The sequence below is a fragment of the Chenopodium album genome, chromosome 25, assembly GCF_948465745.1.
Source record: "Chenopodium album chromosome 25, dcCheAlbu1.1, whole genome shotgun sequence".
Taxonomy (NCBI): Eukaryota; Viridiplantae; Streptophyta; class Magnoliopsida; order Caryophyllales; family Amaranthaceae; genus Chenopodium; species Chenopodium album.
Genome location: NC_137858.1, coordinates 29,921,457 through 29,941,232, shown reverse-complemented (window position 1 = coordinate 29,941,232; position 19,776 = coordinate 29,921,457). Strand labels below are relative to the sequence as shown.

General features: G+C 35.5%; 2 protein-coding genes across 2 annotated transcripts; both read left to right on the top strand.

Moving 5' to 3' along the window:
* The first annotated feature begins 538 nt into the window (after positions 1–538).
* LOC145615209 (uncharacterized) lies at positions 539–2,650 on the top strand. The gene is made up of 2 exons (XM_081670277.1): positions 539–1,497; positions 1,654–2,650. The coding sequence occupies exons 1-2, from the start codon at positions 860–862 to the stop codon at positions 2,387–2,389; spliced, it is 1,374 nt and encodes a 457-aa protein (XP_081526403.1). The 5' UTR covers positions 539–859; the 3' UTR covers positions 2,390–2,650.
* Positions 2,651–8,294: 5,644 nt separating this feature from the next.
* Positions 8,295–16,202, top strand: LOC145615161 (ergosterol biosynthetic protein 28-like). The gene is made up of 3 exons (XM_081670231.1): positions 8,295–8,553; positions 10,882–11,088; positions 15,799–16,202. The coding sequence occupies exons 1-3, from the start codon at positions 8,439–8,441 to the stop codon at positions 15,864–15,866; spliced, it is 390 nt and encodes a 129-aa protein (XP_081526357.1). The 5' UTR covers positions 8,295–8,438; the 3' UTR covers positions 15,867–16,202.
* The last annotated feature ends 3,574 nt before the right edge of the window (positions 16,203–19,776 follow it).

Genomic DNA, 19,776 nt, shown 5'->3' with positions numbered 1-19,776 from the left:
TCCATAACTTGCAAATTCAATTAAGAAAATGAAGTGTTTCATTTCCATCATAATAATATAAAGTTGAACCAATTAATATCCTTCACATAAACAAATAAATTGAATTATATAAAAATTGTCTTTTTAATTCCTAGACTTAAAACATAACTTAAACTAATATGTCATTTCATATCCTACAATCTTTATGTATATATACGTAACTAAATTTCATTATCTTTTTCCATTGTTCTACCCTCATTCTTTTTTTCCCTTTAAGTTTTAGCAATGAAACAATTACTTCGTATTTCATATCAAAAGTTTCAACTATTGAAAAACATACCTACATATGAAATAACTTAGGTAAGAACCCGTGCATCGAACGGGCCAAAAGGCTAGTTGTACTTACAAACTATTCCGTATTTTTTTTTTTTAAAAAAAAAGCAGTGGACCCCACTAAAGAAGGATTTTTCTTCAGATACCCTTGACGGGGGTTGAGGTTGGTTTTAGTGACAACCTGTATACAGCTGTACTCCATCTAACCCCACCCCCTTCCCTCTGCAACTAAATGCGCCCCCTTTCTTCTTCCTCTTCTCTTTTCCCCTTTTTCCACAAAAAAAAACATTAAACCACTCTTTAAACTTCTTTAACCCACAGATTTTCATGTTTCATTTTTAGAAATATATTTCAGGGTTTAAGAATTCATTCATGAAGAAATTCTGGCATTGTTGTTTACTTTCTTCTCTTAACAGTTTTCGCAATGCGCATCCCTAAAACTTCTTCCTCATTCTATACCATTAATCTTCTTTGTTTTTCTGGTTTTAGTGAAGTATACTGCTAGTGCTCTGTAAAACGGGTCGTTTTGAGGAGAGAGAAAGTGAGGATGGATCCTTGTCCATTTGTTCGTCTAACAGTCGGTAACCTCGCGTTGAAAGTTCCGGTACCAGCGAAACCAGCGCGCACTGTAATCCACCCAACATCATCCCCCTGTTTTTGTAAAATTAAACTCAAAGGCTTTCCCGTGCAAACCGCTGTTATCCCCTACAATCCGTCAGAAACGGTGGTTTCCGACGGAACCCACCACCCACAAACCGGTTTCATCGCCGCCGCAACTTTCCATTTAAGCAAGGATGATCTGAACAAACTCGCCGGAAAATCGATCTTCGTCGGAAAACTGTTTTTGAAGATTTCAATCTTTACTGGAAGAACAGGGGCAACATGTGGGGTGAAAAACTCTGGGAGATTGTTGGGGAAAGTGTCTGTACCGTTGGATCTTAAAGGGGCGGAATCAAGGGCTGTGGTTTTTCATAATGGATGGACTTCTGTTGGGAAAGAATCTGGTGTTTCGCAGTTTCATGTTAATGTTCGAGCTGATCCTGATCCTAGGTTCGTTTTTCAGTTTGATGGTGAACCTGAGTGTAGTCCTCAGGTTTTTCAGGTTAAAGGGAATATTCGTCAGCCTGTTTTTACTTGCAATTTTAGCTTCCGCTCCACCAACTCCGACCGCCATCAACGTTCCAGGTAACTTTTTTTTTTTTTTTTTTTCGCTTTTCCTAAAGTTAGTAAAATATATTTATATATTAATTCTGACGGGTAAACTTCTTGGAATTTGTATTATAGGATTATAATAATTGAAATAATTAAATTGGGTTTTGTTAAATTTGTGTTGTTGATCAGATCATCGGAGCAAGGAAGTGGAAGAGGATGGTTGAGTTCGTTTGGAAGTGAAAGAGAAAGACCGGGGAAAGAGAGAAAAGGGTGGTCAATTACGGTTCATGATTTATCAGGCTCACCAGTTGCAGCTGCGTCAATGGTGACACCATTTGTGGCATCCCCTGGTTCGGACCGAGTTAGCCGGTCGAACCCGGGTTCGTGGCTTATTCTTAGGCCGGGTGAGGGTACTTGGAAGCCGTGGGGACGTCTCGAGGCGTGGAGAGAGCGAGGGGCTCATGATGGGCTTGGGTATCGGTTTGAGTTGATTCCTGATATGAGCGCCAACTCTGGGGTGGTGTTAGCTGAATCAACTCTTAATACGGCGAAAGGCGGGACGTTTACGATTGACTTGGGTGGGTGTAGTCAGGTGAATGCTGGTAGTAATGGCAACGGTTCGAATCGGGGTAATCAAAGGTCGAGTTCGCCCGGGTGTAGTCCAAGGAGAGGGAGTGGGGATTTTGGAATGGGGTTGTGGCCGTATAGCGCGTATAGAGGGTTTGTGATGGCGGCGAGGGTGGAAGGGGAAGGGAAATGTAGTAAGCCGACCGTGGAGGTGAGCGTGCAGCACGTCACCTGCACGGAGGATGCCGCTGCCTATGTCGCGCTCGCGGCAGCGGTTGATCTTAGTATTGACGCTTGTAGGCTTTTCTCCCAAAAGCTTAGGAAGGAGCTTTGCCACACTAATGATATGGGTAGCTGACACTCTTCTTGGCTTGGGTGTTTTTCAATTTACTATTTTTAAAGTTTTGAGTAATTTTTACTAAGTGATGGAATTTGTACTCCATCGACTTTTTAGATGGTTAAGTACTTAATTAATTACTGCCTGATTATTATTAGCAACTACTGACTGGTTGTGGGAGGGGGGAGAAATGTGTATAGTAGGAAGTAGATTCTAGGAGATAAAACAAGAAGGTAAAAAAAAAAATATATATTTACCTTCTTTGATTTGTGTGTGGCTTGATTAAGATCTTTATGTTTTTTTTGGAAAGTACTATCGATTTTAAATTACTTTAGTATTTTCTCTCTTTTGATTGCAATGTTTGAACTTATGTTGCCTTGTATGTTCTTATGTATATATGATGATATAGTCATATATTCATATGTGATTTTGTTAAGAATCGAGTATGGTTTAGTTGTTGAAGGCCCTTTTCCAACTTTAGGGTCTGTTCTCTTACGTTGAATTTCAGTTTGTTTAGCTGAGTTCAGTTCAGTTCAGTTGAGTTCAGTCAATGAGAGCAGACCCTTAGAAGAGTTTCATTATCAAGCTTTGTAAGAGACCTCTAATTTTCTCTGTACATTAGCTAGATTAAAATTTAAGACTTTTGTTATATTCGTGTTAATATGTTAAATTAAAACATTTCTTTTATCACAAGATTGTAAATCGTGACTTCCTAATATGAAAATGTGTAGATACTTGATATTTATTACTCCATCCGTTCCTAAATGATAGTCCCTTATGGCCTATTTTTAGTCCTAAATTGATAGTCCTATTTGCTTTTTTCAAGTATCATTAGTATCAATTTTTTTTTTATCAAAATTTACTCCAATTGCAACAATATTTATGTAAATTTAACTTTTCCATGTAAATTTTGTTTTTCAATGTACTTTAAATATTTTCTCTCTCTACTATTTTACATACCCAATGTAAATTTGTCTTTTTAATGTGATTTTACTACTTTTATTTAAGTTTCTTAATTCCCGTGATTTTTGCCTATAAGGGACTATCACTTGGGGACGGAAGGAGTATTATTAGAAAGTTCATAATTAGATTACTTGATATTTACTATTATTAGCTACTGATTTTCATAAATATCTACAATATTCCCATCCTCTTAACCCCTACACGCACCGCACATTAGCAAAATTGTACTTCTTCTGTTTTTTAATAGTTGCGATACACATTTTTTCACGCTATTTAAGTAAAGTAGGGTTCACATGATGTAATATACTTTAAAATGGGGTGAGGTTTTTTGGAGTATAATTTAGTGGACCATGTGCTTTAAATAAGAGAAATAATACAACTTTTTCCCAAAATCTTATCGTCTATAGTGTGTTGCAAGTATTGTGACATTTTCATTTTAGGGAAGTGTTGCAAGTATTAAAAAACGGAGGAAGTATTATAGAGAAAGATAGAGATTTGGAAGATTTCTTTTTTAAGTAGTTTGATGATGGTTTGATTTCTCAATCTTCATTCTTCACCTGGCCTGTTTGTTTAAGCCTATATTTTACGGTGATTAAGTGGGGATGGGATGCTGGTGTTGCTACATAAGATGAAGACGATGGGGGATGGTGGTGGTGGCTAGATAAGAACGGTGGGACGCGGTCAGTCCAGGATGGAGAGACTTTGGTTGTCAATCATCTAAGTTGTGGTTGGTTGTAATTGGTGGTGGATAAGTGGTTTAATTAAGTGTCTCAAATGCTTAATTAACATGTGTTAGTCTGCTACACATACAAATATACAATCTCTCTCTCCTATTCCTTAAGTATCATGTCAAGGGCTATAAGTTAAGCACTACATAAGAAATAAAAATAAAATTCAGCACGAAGGGCTTGTTCTCATACGATTATTTTTAGTTCAGTTCAGCTCTTAATTTCCTTCTCTCATAAAATATTTATTTTAGTTCAGTTTAACTTTAATAAGTTCAGTTCAATTCAACTCAACTCATTTCAGTCAATGAGAATAGGCTAGAAGTATGATTTTTAAGACTAATAAGAGTAACTCACAAGCTAATTAAACTTCATACTTGTACTAGTGTTTGTTGTGCATGTGCAAGTAGTGTAACATAGTTAAAACTTTGTTAAAGCTTGGATTATTTTGAGAAGACATATAAAGCCCAGATTATTATTGTGAATTTTTTCTTAATTTTAATATGATAAACTTAGGAAGATTAATTAATGGGATTGTAATTTCATTTGCTCAAGTTGAACATTATTTTAGGGTTGATGAATTGAACAGAGAGAGAGAGAGAGAGAGAGAGGGCATGACAGATGCAACCATAACCATTATTACTGGCAACACCAACCATCACCACCTCACAAACCACTGCAACAAAGTCTGATATAAACTACTTTGCAAACTACTCTAAAAAAAACCTCCTTGAATTAGAGAGGAGAAAGAGAAATACCAAATTTGCAATTGAGAGTTTTTTATGGGATAAATCCAACTCCAATTGAATGTTTCAATTTGGAATCTTGGGCCAATTTTGATCACCATAGAGTAAGATTTAACTTACTTGATTCATTCTGATGCCAAGTTCATTGGAAATTGAGAAAACAAGGAGAGAGATTGAGGTAGACGAAGACGAAGATTATTGAGGAAAGGAGCGGTCGTGGTGGCAAGGAGGAGTTAGATGAAATGACGTGAGGAAGGTATCACCCATATTTCGAGAGGAGTCACTTTATAACTTTATGTTCAATTCACGTTTAAAAAAATATTAGAATTTTCCCTCCACTTATTTCTCTCCTATTACTAGCATTCAAGGCATGCCCTTAGAGTGATCATCAAACTCCATGGTCATGTCCATGTGTTTACATATGCATAATTGTGTATATCATAACAAATTTGTAAATTAAAAAAAAAAAAACTTTTTAACATAGCACAATTGTATTTTTACATCCAACTTACATCGTATAACATTGAAGTTTAAATATGCAATATTTATCCTTAATAACTCCGTCAAATAATTAACAAAAAATATACATTTGTTATTTGTATACGGAGTACAAATGTACAATAGATATATCCTCGAGCACCTCACTAGACGTATGGTTTTTGAAGCGAAAGTAATAACAACAAAAAATCATCTATAATACAATGAGGACAAAAATAGAAACATTAGCTCGATGGGTCAATTAAAAGGATAGGAGTTGTTGTCGACAACTCATACGACTAGAGTAGCAAAGGAGTGCGTCCAAAAGGCTTAGATTCGGTCGATAAATATGGACCTTCATTATTTTTTATTTATATTCTTCTTGTTTTGAGCCGTTTAAAATTAATTAAATTGAATTAAAAAATTGAATTGAATTTAAAAAATTGAATTTCATGGCCCAAAATATATTTTTGTTTCGTATGTTGGGGATTGGGTAAAGGGAGGTGCGTGCACGTCTAAAGAAAAGCTTGAGTTGAATTTGTAGCTTCAAAGTTAGTAGTAATGGAGTACTTGTTTGAAAGTGAGAGAAGTGGATGATAGCTGTAATCTGCTGTCTATCCATTTTTTTAATGTAAAATGTGTACTTATATTTCCTAATAAATTAAATTATATGGAGTACTTTTTACTTACAAGTTTAAGAGTTTTGTATAATTAAATAGGGCGTGTGCCTCGTTTGGGCTTTGTGTGCTTTGTGATACAAAAATGGGGCATGTGATTCACTGGGCTTTGTGTGCTTGACGTGCTCACCACACGCAGCAAATATGGATTGGAGTTACAGACTTACAGGTGTCAATTTGATTATCCGAGTTTGATTAATTTAAGTCGGGTTGGATCTGGTCGGATGAATTGGATCTAATTCGAGTTTTAGCCATGCTACTTTATTGTATTAATATAAATTGGAGTTTTTTTTTATAAGATCAACTCTATGGCAAGCAAATTTGAAAATTAGCTTGGCATGCTAAATACTTCCTCCGTTTTTAAATACTTGCTCCACTTTCATTTTTCGGCCGTTTTTCAAAACTTGCTACATTTCTTAAATTGAAAAACTTTTACAATATTTAATTCATTTCTCACATTTGGTGGACCAAACATAATATTCTCTCTCCTTCTATTCTCCCACTACTTTTGCTTTTTACAATTTTTTATTTTCTAAACTACCCCACTACCTCCCATATTTTATTACTTTATCCAATTTCTCCTAAAACTCCGCGCATGGAGAAATGGAGCAAGTATTTAAAAACGGAGGGAGTAAGCTTTTAACCTACTTGTCACTTTGAACTCCAATAGCTAGCTATTAACTTGCAAATTAAATGAATCCCACTTTCTTAATTATCTTTTTATATTTTATTTTATTGATTCTATTAAGTTTTTCTCCAAGCAAATTAGCTTTTGCTTAGTCAAGCTAATTGCAGTTTCTAGCTCTAATGGTCAAACTAGTAGCTAGGGTATTTAATATTACAAACAAGTCTCTCGCTACTACCATTGAAGTTACTATACTACTTCTGCTATACTAGGGCGACTAACAAGTGCGCCATAATTAGACGACATATCAATGGAGTCCTTCGGTTTGGCCATATGTCACAACTTTAGTTGTTAGTAACATTAATGAGGTAAAATATTTACACAAATATATTTAGGGATAAATGTTCGCAAACAATTCTTAAGATGTCAAAAAAAGAGACCAAACTGATTAACCGGTGGCCCTGCCGATTTTGGCACCGACTAACTGATTTTGGCCGCCAATTGTGCTGTTAGCCGCTAATAAAAGAAAACCACCTTCACAACCGCCCTCCCCCCGCGAGGGAAGGTGGTGGGTCGCCGTTGAGGAGGAGGTGGCCGTTATTGGTAAGAAGGGATAGTGGTGTCAAGGTGGTGGTGATTGGTGGCAAGAGGGAAGATGGTGGTGAAGTACTAAGGGCCTGTTCTTTTCAGCTTAAGTTCAGTTCAGTTCGTAATATCCTTCTCTCATAAATATTTAGTTCAGTTCAGCTCAGTTCAGTTCAGTAAATCAGAACAGGTCCTAAGAACATGATGGTCCATGTGTTGAATAGTTGACGATAATGATATATTTTGTTGACAACCCTTAAATAAATTAATAGTTAGAGGTGGATCCCCAATGGCCAAGGGGTAGCAATTGTGGAGGGGTAAATTTAAAATGAATAAAAAAATATTAAATAAGTGAAAAGTAATCTTAAATGCACTATAACCTTTTTTTTTTTTTACCAAATACCTATTTGTTTTTTTTAAGAGGGGTACTTCCTCCATGTTTTAATAAATGTTACACTTTGACTTTTTTCATTATTCACATAAGGACTTTAACTTGATTATTTACTAATATTTTAAAAACAATTGTTATTACATAACACATTGTTGGATCACAAAGTCTTATACTCCCTCCGTTTTTAAATACTTGCTCCACTTTCCTTTTCTGGTCGTTTTTAAATACTTGCTCTATTTTCTTTTTTTGGAAAGTTTTTACAATATTTAATTCATTTCTAACACTTAGTGGACCCAACATAATGCTCTCCCTCCTCCTATTCTTCCACAACTTCTGCTTTTTACAATTTTTTATTTTTTCAACTACCCTACTACCTCCATCTTTTATTATTTTCTCTAATTTCTCCAAAAACTCCGCGTATAAAGAAACGGAGCAAATATTTAAAAACGGAGGGTGTATGTGGCTGGCCACACCGTATGGCAGGGGTTACTTCGTAGTGTAATAATCAGTGTTAAAAGGGGTTACTTTGTCAGTGTTATAGGGTTACCCGATTAGTGTTAAAGGGGTTACTTTGTCAGTGTTGGATTCGTTATAATGTATACTATCATATTATAAAATTTCCTTTATATTTATTAACATATAATTAGATAAATATTTTCCCATTAAAATATTTATAATTCGAGCAACCATTAAATCATTAAACAAGGAAGGGCAGGACTTAGCCCACTTCGAACGGATAGTGCAACTGTGCAAATGACAGAATTAAAAAATAAAGTTCATCTACAGTTGTAACTTCGAACTTCTAAGTCAGCTGCTGGGAGTTCTCGTATCATTACAGAGCCCCACTCTCTCTCTTTCGCACAAACATAGAGATTAGAGTGATGAAGCCATTAGCTTGGTGGTTGATGTTGGTGGGTTCATTGCGATTAGCATCTGTTTGGTTCGGTTTCTTTGATATTTGGGCTCTTCGTCTTGCTGTTTTCTCACAATCTGACAGTAAGTTTTTCTTTTGCTGATTTCAGACTTTTTATTTCATGCAATTTTTAATTTTTCCCCTCGATTTTCATGGGTTCTGTTTGATTAATTTTATAATTCTGTGGTTGAAATGCAGACCCTTTTAAGAGCTAATATTTTTTGAGATCCCAACCCATTTATTTTTTATTTTTAATTTTCTACTGAATTATTGATGTAAGTTGTGTTAAAATTATTCATGTAATTGATATTAATTGCAATTTCAAGAAATTATTGCTTTAATCGAGGTTGGTATTGCTGATATTATATACCCAATTAATTCAATTATAATGTGTTGGAGATCCCAAAGTTTATGCATTGCTTAAACTGCGGATTATCTTATATGATTGACTCCAGAAATCCTGTGGTTTTAAAATCTGTTTGCCGGCTGTTAAAAGAATAGTTCCATGTTATTTGTTCGATAAATGTTGTGATGTAAGTTCAGAGTTTAACTTGATTTCCTCTTTTATGATCACCAATTTGACCATGTAACCATGTTATGCTCATGCTGGACTTAATCTTCATATTTTGATGGGTTATTAATGCTTTGCTGTTAAAATGAATCACCTCGTTTTTATAACCGCAATCTTCCTTGCTTTTATGATCCGTGCCGTGTGCAAGACTTGATTTGGTTTGGATGCAATGCTTCTTTCATGTTGTTCGAGTTGATTCAAAGCCTCTTTATGTACATAATAACTAATATCCTGCAAAATGACATCAGTTTGTCTACAAACATCTTCCGCGATGATGACATGGTTGATGCTTTGCTAATGAATATTTGTCTCGTTTTCATCCCACAATCTTGCTAACATTTGTGGGCTGCGTGAGATTTGATTTGCTTTTGAATTTGGATTGACATGTTGGATGCAGTGTTTCTTTCATATTTTTCAGTTAATGCAAGTCCACTTCATAAGATTACATCAGTTTGCCCCTCAACATCTTTTGTGACAATGACATTGTTTAAATACTTATTAAGTCAGCTCCTAATATAGATTAATGACCCAGTTTCGTTGATGCTCTTCCACTGTAAGAAGCAAGAGTTATTGCATAATGATTTCCAGAGGTTCTTCCTTAGCATTAGTTGATTAGTAGATAAATTAGGATACATGATCATTTAGAGACATTATAGCTTTGTTTTAAGTGTCTTATCTTTATCCTCTTTCGATTAGAGACATTACCAGTAAGGAAAGCAGAGGGTTGGGATAAATCCAAAGATGACGTGGATCGAAGGAGTTAAGAAAGACATAGAGAAGTTGGGTTTGTAGGAGCATATAGCATTGGGCATAGGGAATGGAAGGAGAGGATCATTATAAATGAGTACAAGAGATTAAGTCTTAGTGAGCCGACCCCATCTTTGGAATTGAGGCTTTAATTGTTGTTTTTTTTAGAGTCATTACTTCCCTAAAACTGTGAAATACATATGCAATGTATGTCTTTGATAGCAAATATGGTACATGTATTAGTTTGGGGTCAAGAACCAGACATTTCTGAATTAGTAATAACTTCAAGGGGAGACTTTGTTGGGTATGCAGTACAAGTCCCATTTGAAAAGAAATAAGAAAGTGATGACTTGCTTCTTAGTGCTCACCTACTTCATTAGTATTAGGCCTTTTGGGAAGGTGATCAAAAACAAATTTGTGCGGCCCAAAGTGGACAATATCATTCTAATGAGGGAGTCAAGGTAAGCATGCATCCCAACAAGTTGGATGATCGGGGCCCAACAGATTTGATCAAAGAGAGAGCAATATGAGCTAATAGAAAACAAAATGTGGTACAAAATTTGACTAGCTGTTAAGGTCCTATTTCATGTGCTCCCAGTCTTTATAAAAGAATAAGAACAGAGGATTGAATTTGCTGACAACCTTATGTGTCCTTCATGAGTTTTCATCAACTTCTCACTAGCTTTATTCCTTGCACTCAGGCTTAATGGCTTATGCTACCATACTGACAGGGATAGTGGGATTCACTATAAATAACCAGGATCAATTCTAAAAACGTTAAATCATGGACATGCTTCTAAAATGGATGGAAAACATGAAAGATATTCTTACGCTGTTATCGAAGAAGATAAAACTTAGAAGGATTCTTAAACTGTCTGTAAGTATATATATGTGGGAGCTGCAAGTCTGCAACTATGAAGACTTTGAACATCAATGTTGTTGCCACCTGCAAATAGAGCCTCAAAAATCCATATTTATTTTTTGGTGGAGAAAATCTGCTTATACGTGATCATGCATCATTTTGAATTCGCTCTTTGATTAATTTTCTAGATATAAAGCTGAATCGATTATTTTCCAAACTTGAGTTTTGCAGTGACTGAAGTTCATGGGAGGACCTTTGGAGTTTGGACTCTTCTGACTTGCACACTCTGTTTTCTTTGTGCTTTTAATCTTGACAACAAGCCTCTCTACCTGGCAACATTTTTATCGTTCATTTATGCTCTTGGTCATTTTGTGACTGAATACCTAATCTATCACACAATGACGATAGCAAATTTATCAACTGTTGGCTTCTTTGCAGGTAATTCGAGTTAGCCTTGTATTTCTTTGCTTCTATTTAATTTTTTGTGTACAACTGTACATATGCAATTATTAACAAGAATGAACAATATTGCCTTGGTCTTATAACACTTATGATTTAAAATGGTTACTTTTCTCTTCCAGGCATACATGCATCCTTGTATTTCGGTTTTTCTCTGTATTTGCAGCAGTCCTATGCACTTATGTTTGTAGAAAAAAGTTGTCTAATCTACCTCTTCACTTTTTAAACTTTGAAGTAAGGTTCTTGATTGTGGTATTGATACGTTTTTCGTAGCTATTGGCTTTCTAAAGATAACTTTTTGTATGGCCTGCCAGCTGCCGCACCCATGTTAACATACAGTAATATAGGAGAGGTCTCTCTATACATTACAAAGCCTGCTATAAGGATTTGTATACTTTGGATCCTTTAACATTATTTGGGGACTAGAGTAGCCCACATAATGGGGTTTTATCCCTCCTTTTCCTATTTCTCCACTCCTTGGCATGTTTTATAGAGCATTGGTGTGCTAACTAAAGTACAGTGAGCATGCTGAGCAGTGACACCCATATCATATACTAGCAAATGATAGAATTTTCAAACAAGCAATCGTGCCATACGCATTTGACATTTACCTAATAAGAAGCAGGATATCTCAATTGACATTAATGTAGATTCCTGATTGTGAGAAACGTCTCTAGGTAGAATTATTTGTTAGGAAAGGACACAAAATTATTTTGTCTGATGATCACATACTGATTTAATGTCTGCTGACTCTGGAGTATGTATTTTATAAATTAAGTTCATTTCACTGTATTATCCTTTCTTTCACTATATGAATTTTATTTAGCTCAGTTTTTATTTTAGTTTATTATATATTTTTTTTTTTTTTCAAAAAGGCGTCTCTCTTTGTAATTTTTTATGATTCATAGTTTCTATTAGATTCTTAAGCAGTTTTCACATTGTTATTTTGCGCTTTGCCGCATTATACAGATGAGTTTTTCATTTTGTGAATGCTTAGAATTGGAAGACGTGCTTGAAATCGAGCTTTGAAAAGTAAAACTGACCAGCCATCTTATGTTTAAGAAAGATTTTGAGGTCATTTTTTCCACTGCCAACGATGCTTCAAGAATATGTAAGGTTTTAGCCGTACTATAGCTGTCTAAGTCCTTAGTATGAGTAATTTCTTAGGTTTTGTTTTTTTAGGTTGATTAAAAATAAGCATATGAAATGTACTGTGCTTATTGTGATTGAAGTCATGGTGGTTTATCCTACTCAAAGAAGGTTCCCTCAGTAGAGGCATAACAAATTATCTTTACTAGTTGAGGCTTAAGGCCATCAATCACCTTTTGTGGTGGTATGTAACTATGTATTCTATATACAAAATAAGTGTTGGGAGAAACGATTCAATTACTAGCTGGAGGTAGCAATCATAGGAATATACGAAGTATAATAGTATTATAAACATGTTGGGGAGATTGTTGTTATTTGCCTTTGCTATAAAGAGTCAAAACTTCTTTTAAAAAAAGAGCTTCTAGAGCTTAAATGGTGTATGAACTGGTGTAGAGCAAGAGTTAAGAATTACTTTTTCAAAAGGAGCTTCAAGTCCTTATGCTTTGTACAACTACATAATAATACGTAGGACCGCTCGATTGGCACCCATTTAAACTAGCTTATCTGACTGAGAAAAATAAACTTATGGTCGGCAACCTTTACATAAATATAAGCAGAATCATTTGTTAGTTAAGGTTGAAGCTGTATATGGTTTTGTTTGATGATCTCTGCTGATTTTGTCTAGCTGGAATTTTGTACTTACCTCATAATTTAAGCCCTTTTTTTTTTGCTCTCAAAGCATCTCTAACTGTGTTTTCCATTTCTTTGGCTTTATGAATTTTATTTCTACTCAAATTTTCTAAGAAATGGTTTCTCTTTGTTTCTATAATTCTTATTTGTACAAAAATTTTAAGCACTAGTCTTCACATTGTTATTCAGTGCTTTGCTAGCTTAAATCTGTAGTTGGGTTATATATTTTATATTAATTTATTTTTCTTCTTGTTGAAAAAATCTAATATGAGTTTGTGATTGCTCAAAATGGGAAGACATGATTGATATTAAGGGTCTGTTTGGCCAAGTTTCTTGAAAACAACTTCTGTTTCGTAGAAGTAGTTTTACGGAAACTGTTTCTAGAGAAATACTTATCAGAAATAGAATTGTTTGGCCACAAAAAGTAAGAAGTAATTCTGAAAAAATGAAATAATTTCACACTGTTTGGCCTATTGTTCCCATTTTACAAATCAACAAACGATCTGACTCATATGAGAGTAGCCCAATAAGATCTAACAACCACTAAACAATGCCAATTAGTTAATAAATGTCATCGGAAAACAGGCAGTGACCACGAGCCACGTGGTTATCCGGCAAGCGGCCGGCAAGAGTATCCCACCGAAATTTACTTGAGTTCGTTGCTTTTCTCTCTCTTTCTTTTTTTTTTGGTCTTAATGTTGGCTGATTTTTTTTTTTTTTAACTGAATGTTTGCCCAGATTATCGTCCACCTTACCTCACCTTGTTATGGTAGCTGAGAATGGGGAAGGGGGCGTCATACGGTGTAGGTGGGGAAACTGTGAAGAATGAGGCCATTAAAGAAGAAACCTTTTTCATGGGATAACAAAGGATTTTATGTATTATGTGAGGGTATTTTAGACAAACTAAAATATTCATTAAATGGGTAAAACTCCTCCCCGAGAAACAAATTTGAGAAGCTTCAATTTGTAGCTTCTGTTTCCAAGTCCCGTAGAAGCTATTTCGGTCCTTTTTGGGCTTCTCAAGAAGTAGAATTTACTTTCAAAAAATATGGTGTTTGGCCCAGTTTTAGCTTTTGGGTACTAGAAGCTCTTTTAGAAACTTGGCCAAACACATACTAAGCATAGAACATTGTCAAACTTTTTTATCTGTCTGAAAGAGTTTGAGTTGAGGTCATATTTTCGATTGCCAATGCTGGTTTAGAAAATTATCAAGCTCTTAGTCAAAACAGCAGTGCTTTTATTTAGCTTTTTCGCTCTATGGTGCAAAGTAGTTTTTTTTAGTAGTTTTGTTGGTCACACTCTTTTAGGTTAACTCAGAACAGGTCCTTTTTTATGATTGAAGTCAAACTCAAAAAATTTATCCTCACTATAGGTGAAGCAAAATACCATTTATACTAGTTGAAGCTATAACCTTCAATCACCTTTCGTGATTATACAAAACAAGTGTTGGGAGAAACGATAATATTACTAGATGGAAGTATACTAGTGATCATAGGGGCATGAATATCTGTATTTGAACATGGAGAAAAGACTGTCATTTGCCATTACTACTAAATGTTAAAACTTATACAACAAGATCTTCAAAGACTTGAAATACACTTATTGCTATGGGCCTGAAATCTATATTTTATGGTGTATGAACACTTCTGCCTGAGGTGCAACCCTTGGAGTGTGATCGCCTTTGGGCAGCTTAAGGCATTTCAGGTGAGATGTTTTCCTCTTTAAGAAACTGTGAATTTCATGTATTTTCAATTCATGCTAAAATGGAATCAAGAATCACTGATTACTAGGAAAAATTAACTAACCTCTGTGTTGGCAAGCATGATAATTGTATGTTCAACTCAAAAACTAGACCTCTCACCTTTCTTAGGTGGTTGCAAGACCAAGTCTAGTAAGGACTTGTTCTCATAAAGTGTTTATGTTTGAAATTTCTGGTATAGTATGGTCTGATTTGATTTGATATAGTGATTTGATTTGATATAATTTTGACTAATCTAGCGGGATCTTGTTAGATTTTTCTCATTGTGTACTTTACAAATATGTAATTTTCAAAGATTTAGTCGACGAAATAAAAGCTATAAGTTAACTTGATAAGAATATATTTGGTCTGATTTGATTTGTCTAAGTTTCTGAAATAATTTGAGTAAACAATTTCTAAAATACTTTCCTAATATTATGGCCCTGATTGGCAACAACTTTTCATGTAGATTCTACAATTTTGGCCAACTCTGAATCTGTTAAAGTTGAAAATTAGTGTATTTAGTATAGTTTCTTGTGGAAGTGGATGAATAGAGCTCTTTGTTCTGTAGCTGACCAACTAGTTTTACTTAACATTTGTTTAATAAATATTTTAAGAGCTAATCTCTAACAGCCAACAACTAGTCGTGCGGCACAATTGCTAATCACTACTAAAACGACCAACAGACCCTTGGCCCCTCAGTGAAGATGTTATATAATTTAGCTGAAAGGCTTTGATTTCTGATTAAGCAACCTGATTTGGTCTCTCTTGTTGGGTTGAGTTTCAAAAGACTATGTTTGATACTTCAGTGTTTGTTCCAGTCTACTTTCTGTACCCACCTGGTTACAACCTCAAAACTGTATAAATACAATAGCCTTCATCCCACAAATATGTCCTGTACTAATAAGAGGACGAGAATCTAAATGGCTGAACAGTTCAGGGTCAGATGGCCCTCATACGTAAGTTGTCTCGCTGCCTTAAGTATGAAGACTAGAAGATTTCATGCTTGACATACTGTGATACGTATCTTTCATTCGTGCATGCTTGACTTAGATTAGAAGATGCATAACTCACCTGTTGCAACACTTGCAATTGCTTTCTTTTTTTTTTGTTACAAATATAAAATCGATGAAATGGGTTATTTTGTGAGAATTGACCTTTGTGTTTTTCAGGTACTTCTATAATATGGATGGCATTGCAGTGGAATGCTCACCAAAAGATGTCTGTGAAGCAAATGTAGATCCGATACGAGATTCCAGTTTGGTGTTTTCTAGAGCTGGGGAAATATCCTGCAATTTTTATCTATCTCATTTCATGATTTATTCTGGGGCATCGGCTTATGTTATTTTACAGCCACTGCGCACATAACTTCAAAGAAATTTTCGTGTTCCGTTCGAATCATCAGATTTAGGAGTGACCAGTATCAAATGCTCTTTTCTTACTCAATGGTCTCAAATCTATGATTGAGTTGTGAAGCCTTGATGCTTTGTTACTTGTTTACAATTACGTGGCATATTATATTTCTGATACTCGAAATATGTTTATTTTACTTGCTTTTGCTTCTGGTTCATGTTCATTTCTATGTGTCCAACTTTTGCATTTTCACTTACAAAGATCTGTGTAGACTGTAGAGTCATTCGGGGTTGACGGTTTGGTACCGGCTTGTGTTGATTCGGGTACATTTGAAGGGGGATCTATGTAGAATTAGCTTGACATGTTGAAGGGAGTTGGTGTCATACGCTATAGCCTATAGAGAAGCATCAGATGGTAAAAAAAAAAGCGTCTTAACGTTGTGCCAATTTACCGCATTTTCAAAGTGTTGTAACTTTTGGTCATGAACTTGTTATTATACATATTTTTTTTAATTATGTTATACGTGTCTTGCTTAATGAGATGCATGTCTGATAGTTTTGTGAGTCTTGGAATTTACCTTTAGTAATTTTTCATAACACTTGTCAAATCATTATGCTACCTGTCCATATTATTTTCATTTTACAATTACTAATTATGAGTGTTACTGTTCTTCACCCAACTTCTTTTTTTTTTTTTTTTCCACAAGCGGGCAACAATATTATTAAATCAAATCAAGATCAACCAAAGTTAGAACACTTTGGGGGAACTCACTAGTACAAATGCTTTCTGAATTAACATCAACATCCCACCTAGCAACTAAGTGAGCCACAGTATTACCCACTCTTCTTATGTGATTACAATGAAATAAATCAAACGATGCACTTAACCGGTATATGTCATCTAAAATTAAAGGTATGATTTCTATTCAGTTCTCAGTTCCTTGTTTAAATTTAACTAGTTCATTTGAGTTTTAAGTTTTTCTTTTGTTTTTTTGATTGTCTTTTAGTTTTTACTTTATGAGTTTGCTTAGGTTTGTCACTCATCAAAAAGGGGGAATACTGTTGACCTTAAGTTTTGATGATGACTCAAGGAACCTAAGCAAACCCATAGGAGTTTTAACTTTTGTCTATTAGCTTTGATGTATTGACAGGTTCATATATGCAACGAAGTTCTAGAGTCAGAATGGAGCATGGAACAAGGTCTAAGTATGAGCTATGGATGAGCATAGAAGACAATCAGAAGTCAAGTTCCTTGGGTGAGGAACTGAAGCTCCAGAGTCGAAGCTTCACAGTGTGTCAAGGAGTCTAATGTATCTTTATTGTTTATTTTAGGCTTCTTGTATATATGTTAAGTACATTGTTAATTGATAGGATTTAAGTGGATTTGATTTTATTTATTAAAGATTTTATTTTCCATATTTTAACTTAGTTATTTTCGAAAAATATCTTTTTGAGTTAAAATATCTTTTTGTTAAAAAGATTTTCTGTTTTAATTCTATCTCATTATTTGGAAAATCTAACTTGGTGAATAATCTTTCAAACGCGTGGTTTACTTTGTCAAAGGAAGTTGAGAAAAGTTAGGAAGCCAGTAAAACACTTCCTGATAAATCGTTTGACTTGCTGCCCAAGCTCCCACGAACTGCACTTCCTAGTTTCATGGAGGTTGTGGCTTAGTGGAAGTTGAGGCAAACGGAAATGTTTTTAACAAAATACACTTGAGCATTACAATCTTTAGTTTTCTAAAAAGAGTCAAAAATCCACTTAAGTCCTTGAGTGTCTTTGTACTTAGCATTTTAGAGTTTAAACTTGAGTTGTATTGGGGTAGAGTTTGGGTAAACTCTAGAGTGTTTAATTGCTTTGAGTGAAGCAAGGAGAAAGAGAGAGATTTGAGAGTTCAACTGATTGAGGGATCAGTTGAGGGGGAACTTAAGTTCGTTGAGGAACTTGAGTTTAGAGTCTTAATTTGTAATAGGTTGTTTGCCCTATTATTATTAAGAGTTGAGTTTAAACTCCCTTGTGGTCGTGGTTTTTCTTCTTGATTAGGGCCAAGAAGTTTTCCACGTAAAATCTCTCTTGCACTTTAAAGTTTTTGTTTAAGTTCCTTTAAAAATTCCGCAAAAATTACCCTAGTTCCTCTACAATACAATTCACCCCCCTCTTGTATTGTTCATTCGAGTCAACACAGCCCCTACTTACTCTCGAAAATGGCTGTATTTTTGCAGTGCCATGCTGCCCAAGTGAAGGATGTAAACACTCGTAGCTGCACCTTATCCAGCTTCCCTACCATCCACACAAATCTCTCCGCAAAGGAGCTGCTTGGAGCATCATTCAACAACACTTGAAACTCATTGTTATCCCAAATAGGTTTAGTAAGTTTACATTCAAAGAGTATATGCATAAATTGCACCACAAATGGAACAGGAAGCATTCTCACGCATGTGGCGTTTTTGAAAAACGTCCATCACAGCCAGTCTACCTTTACACGCCTTCCAAATAAAGTGATCTAACTTCGGAGGGCCATCAATTTGCCAGACCACTCTCCACGTTTCACCTCCCCTTGCGCCAAAGTATAAGTCCTAGGTTCTCAAATGACTGAGTCGTGCCAACCAATAACCAGAATGCATCGTGTATAAGCCATCATTTGCAGACCCCATATACCTCTTATCACACGGCCAGTCAGTTGAAAGAGGGATATCAAGAATACCTCTCCTCTCAGCAACAACAAAAGTGGCAGAATCCAGATTTTCATCCCAGCAATCTTTCTCAAAATCAATTAGCTCGTTAACCCGAAGCTCTAAGTTGCTGCTGCTTGATGGTGTGGGCACAAAATGAGACCCATCTCCTAGAATCCACGCATCCTCCCACACTTTGATAGAAGCACCGTTCCCCACACACCATTTAGGACCACCGAGCAAAATCGATTTTGATCCCCAAATACTTTGCCAACTATAACTCAGATCAAAACCTCTTGAAGCACCAATAAAATAAGTATTTTTAAAATACTTTGCCTTCAATACTTTGTGCAGCAGTGAGTTTGTATTATTACTTAGCCTCCAAGCTTGTTTGGCAAGTAACACTTGCTTAAAGCATTTTAAGTCACGAAATCCCATGCCACCCATCGCCTTAGGCAAACATAGAGATTCCCAACTATGCCAATGCATCGTTTCAACCCCACCAAAACCTTGCAAGAACCGAGCGCATCTCATCAATATGACCATCCGGGATACGGAAAATGCTCATCATATAGGTTGGGATTGCTTGGGCAACCACCTTGATTAATACCTCCTTTTCGGCATGTGACATCAATTTCTCCTTCCACCCTTGCATTTTTTTCCACATTCGCTCCTTTACACAAGTGAACACCGCTTTCTTTGATTTTTAATTAATAGTCGGAAGCCCCAAGTATTTTTCATGTCTTTCCACCTCACAAACGCCAAGAGTGTCAACAATCTCCTTTTTTCTCTTAGTGTCAACACATTTACTAAAATCAACTTCCGTCTTACTAAGATTAACTTTCTGTTCCGATACTCTTTCATAAGTACTGATCATATTAGCAATTTTCGAGCATTGCTGCAGAGTTGCTTTAGCAAATAAAATACTATCATCGGCAAAAACTAAAAGAGAGACCCGAGGATCTCCCCTACATATACGTGCCCCATGAATTAACTTGTCATTCGCGACCATGAAAATCAACTTGGAGAAAGCTTCAGCACATATAAAAAATAAATACGGGGAAATCGGATCACCTTGTCTAACCACGGGAAGGAGCAAGAGAGCTAGTAATTGCACCATTATACT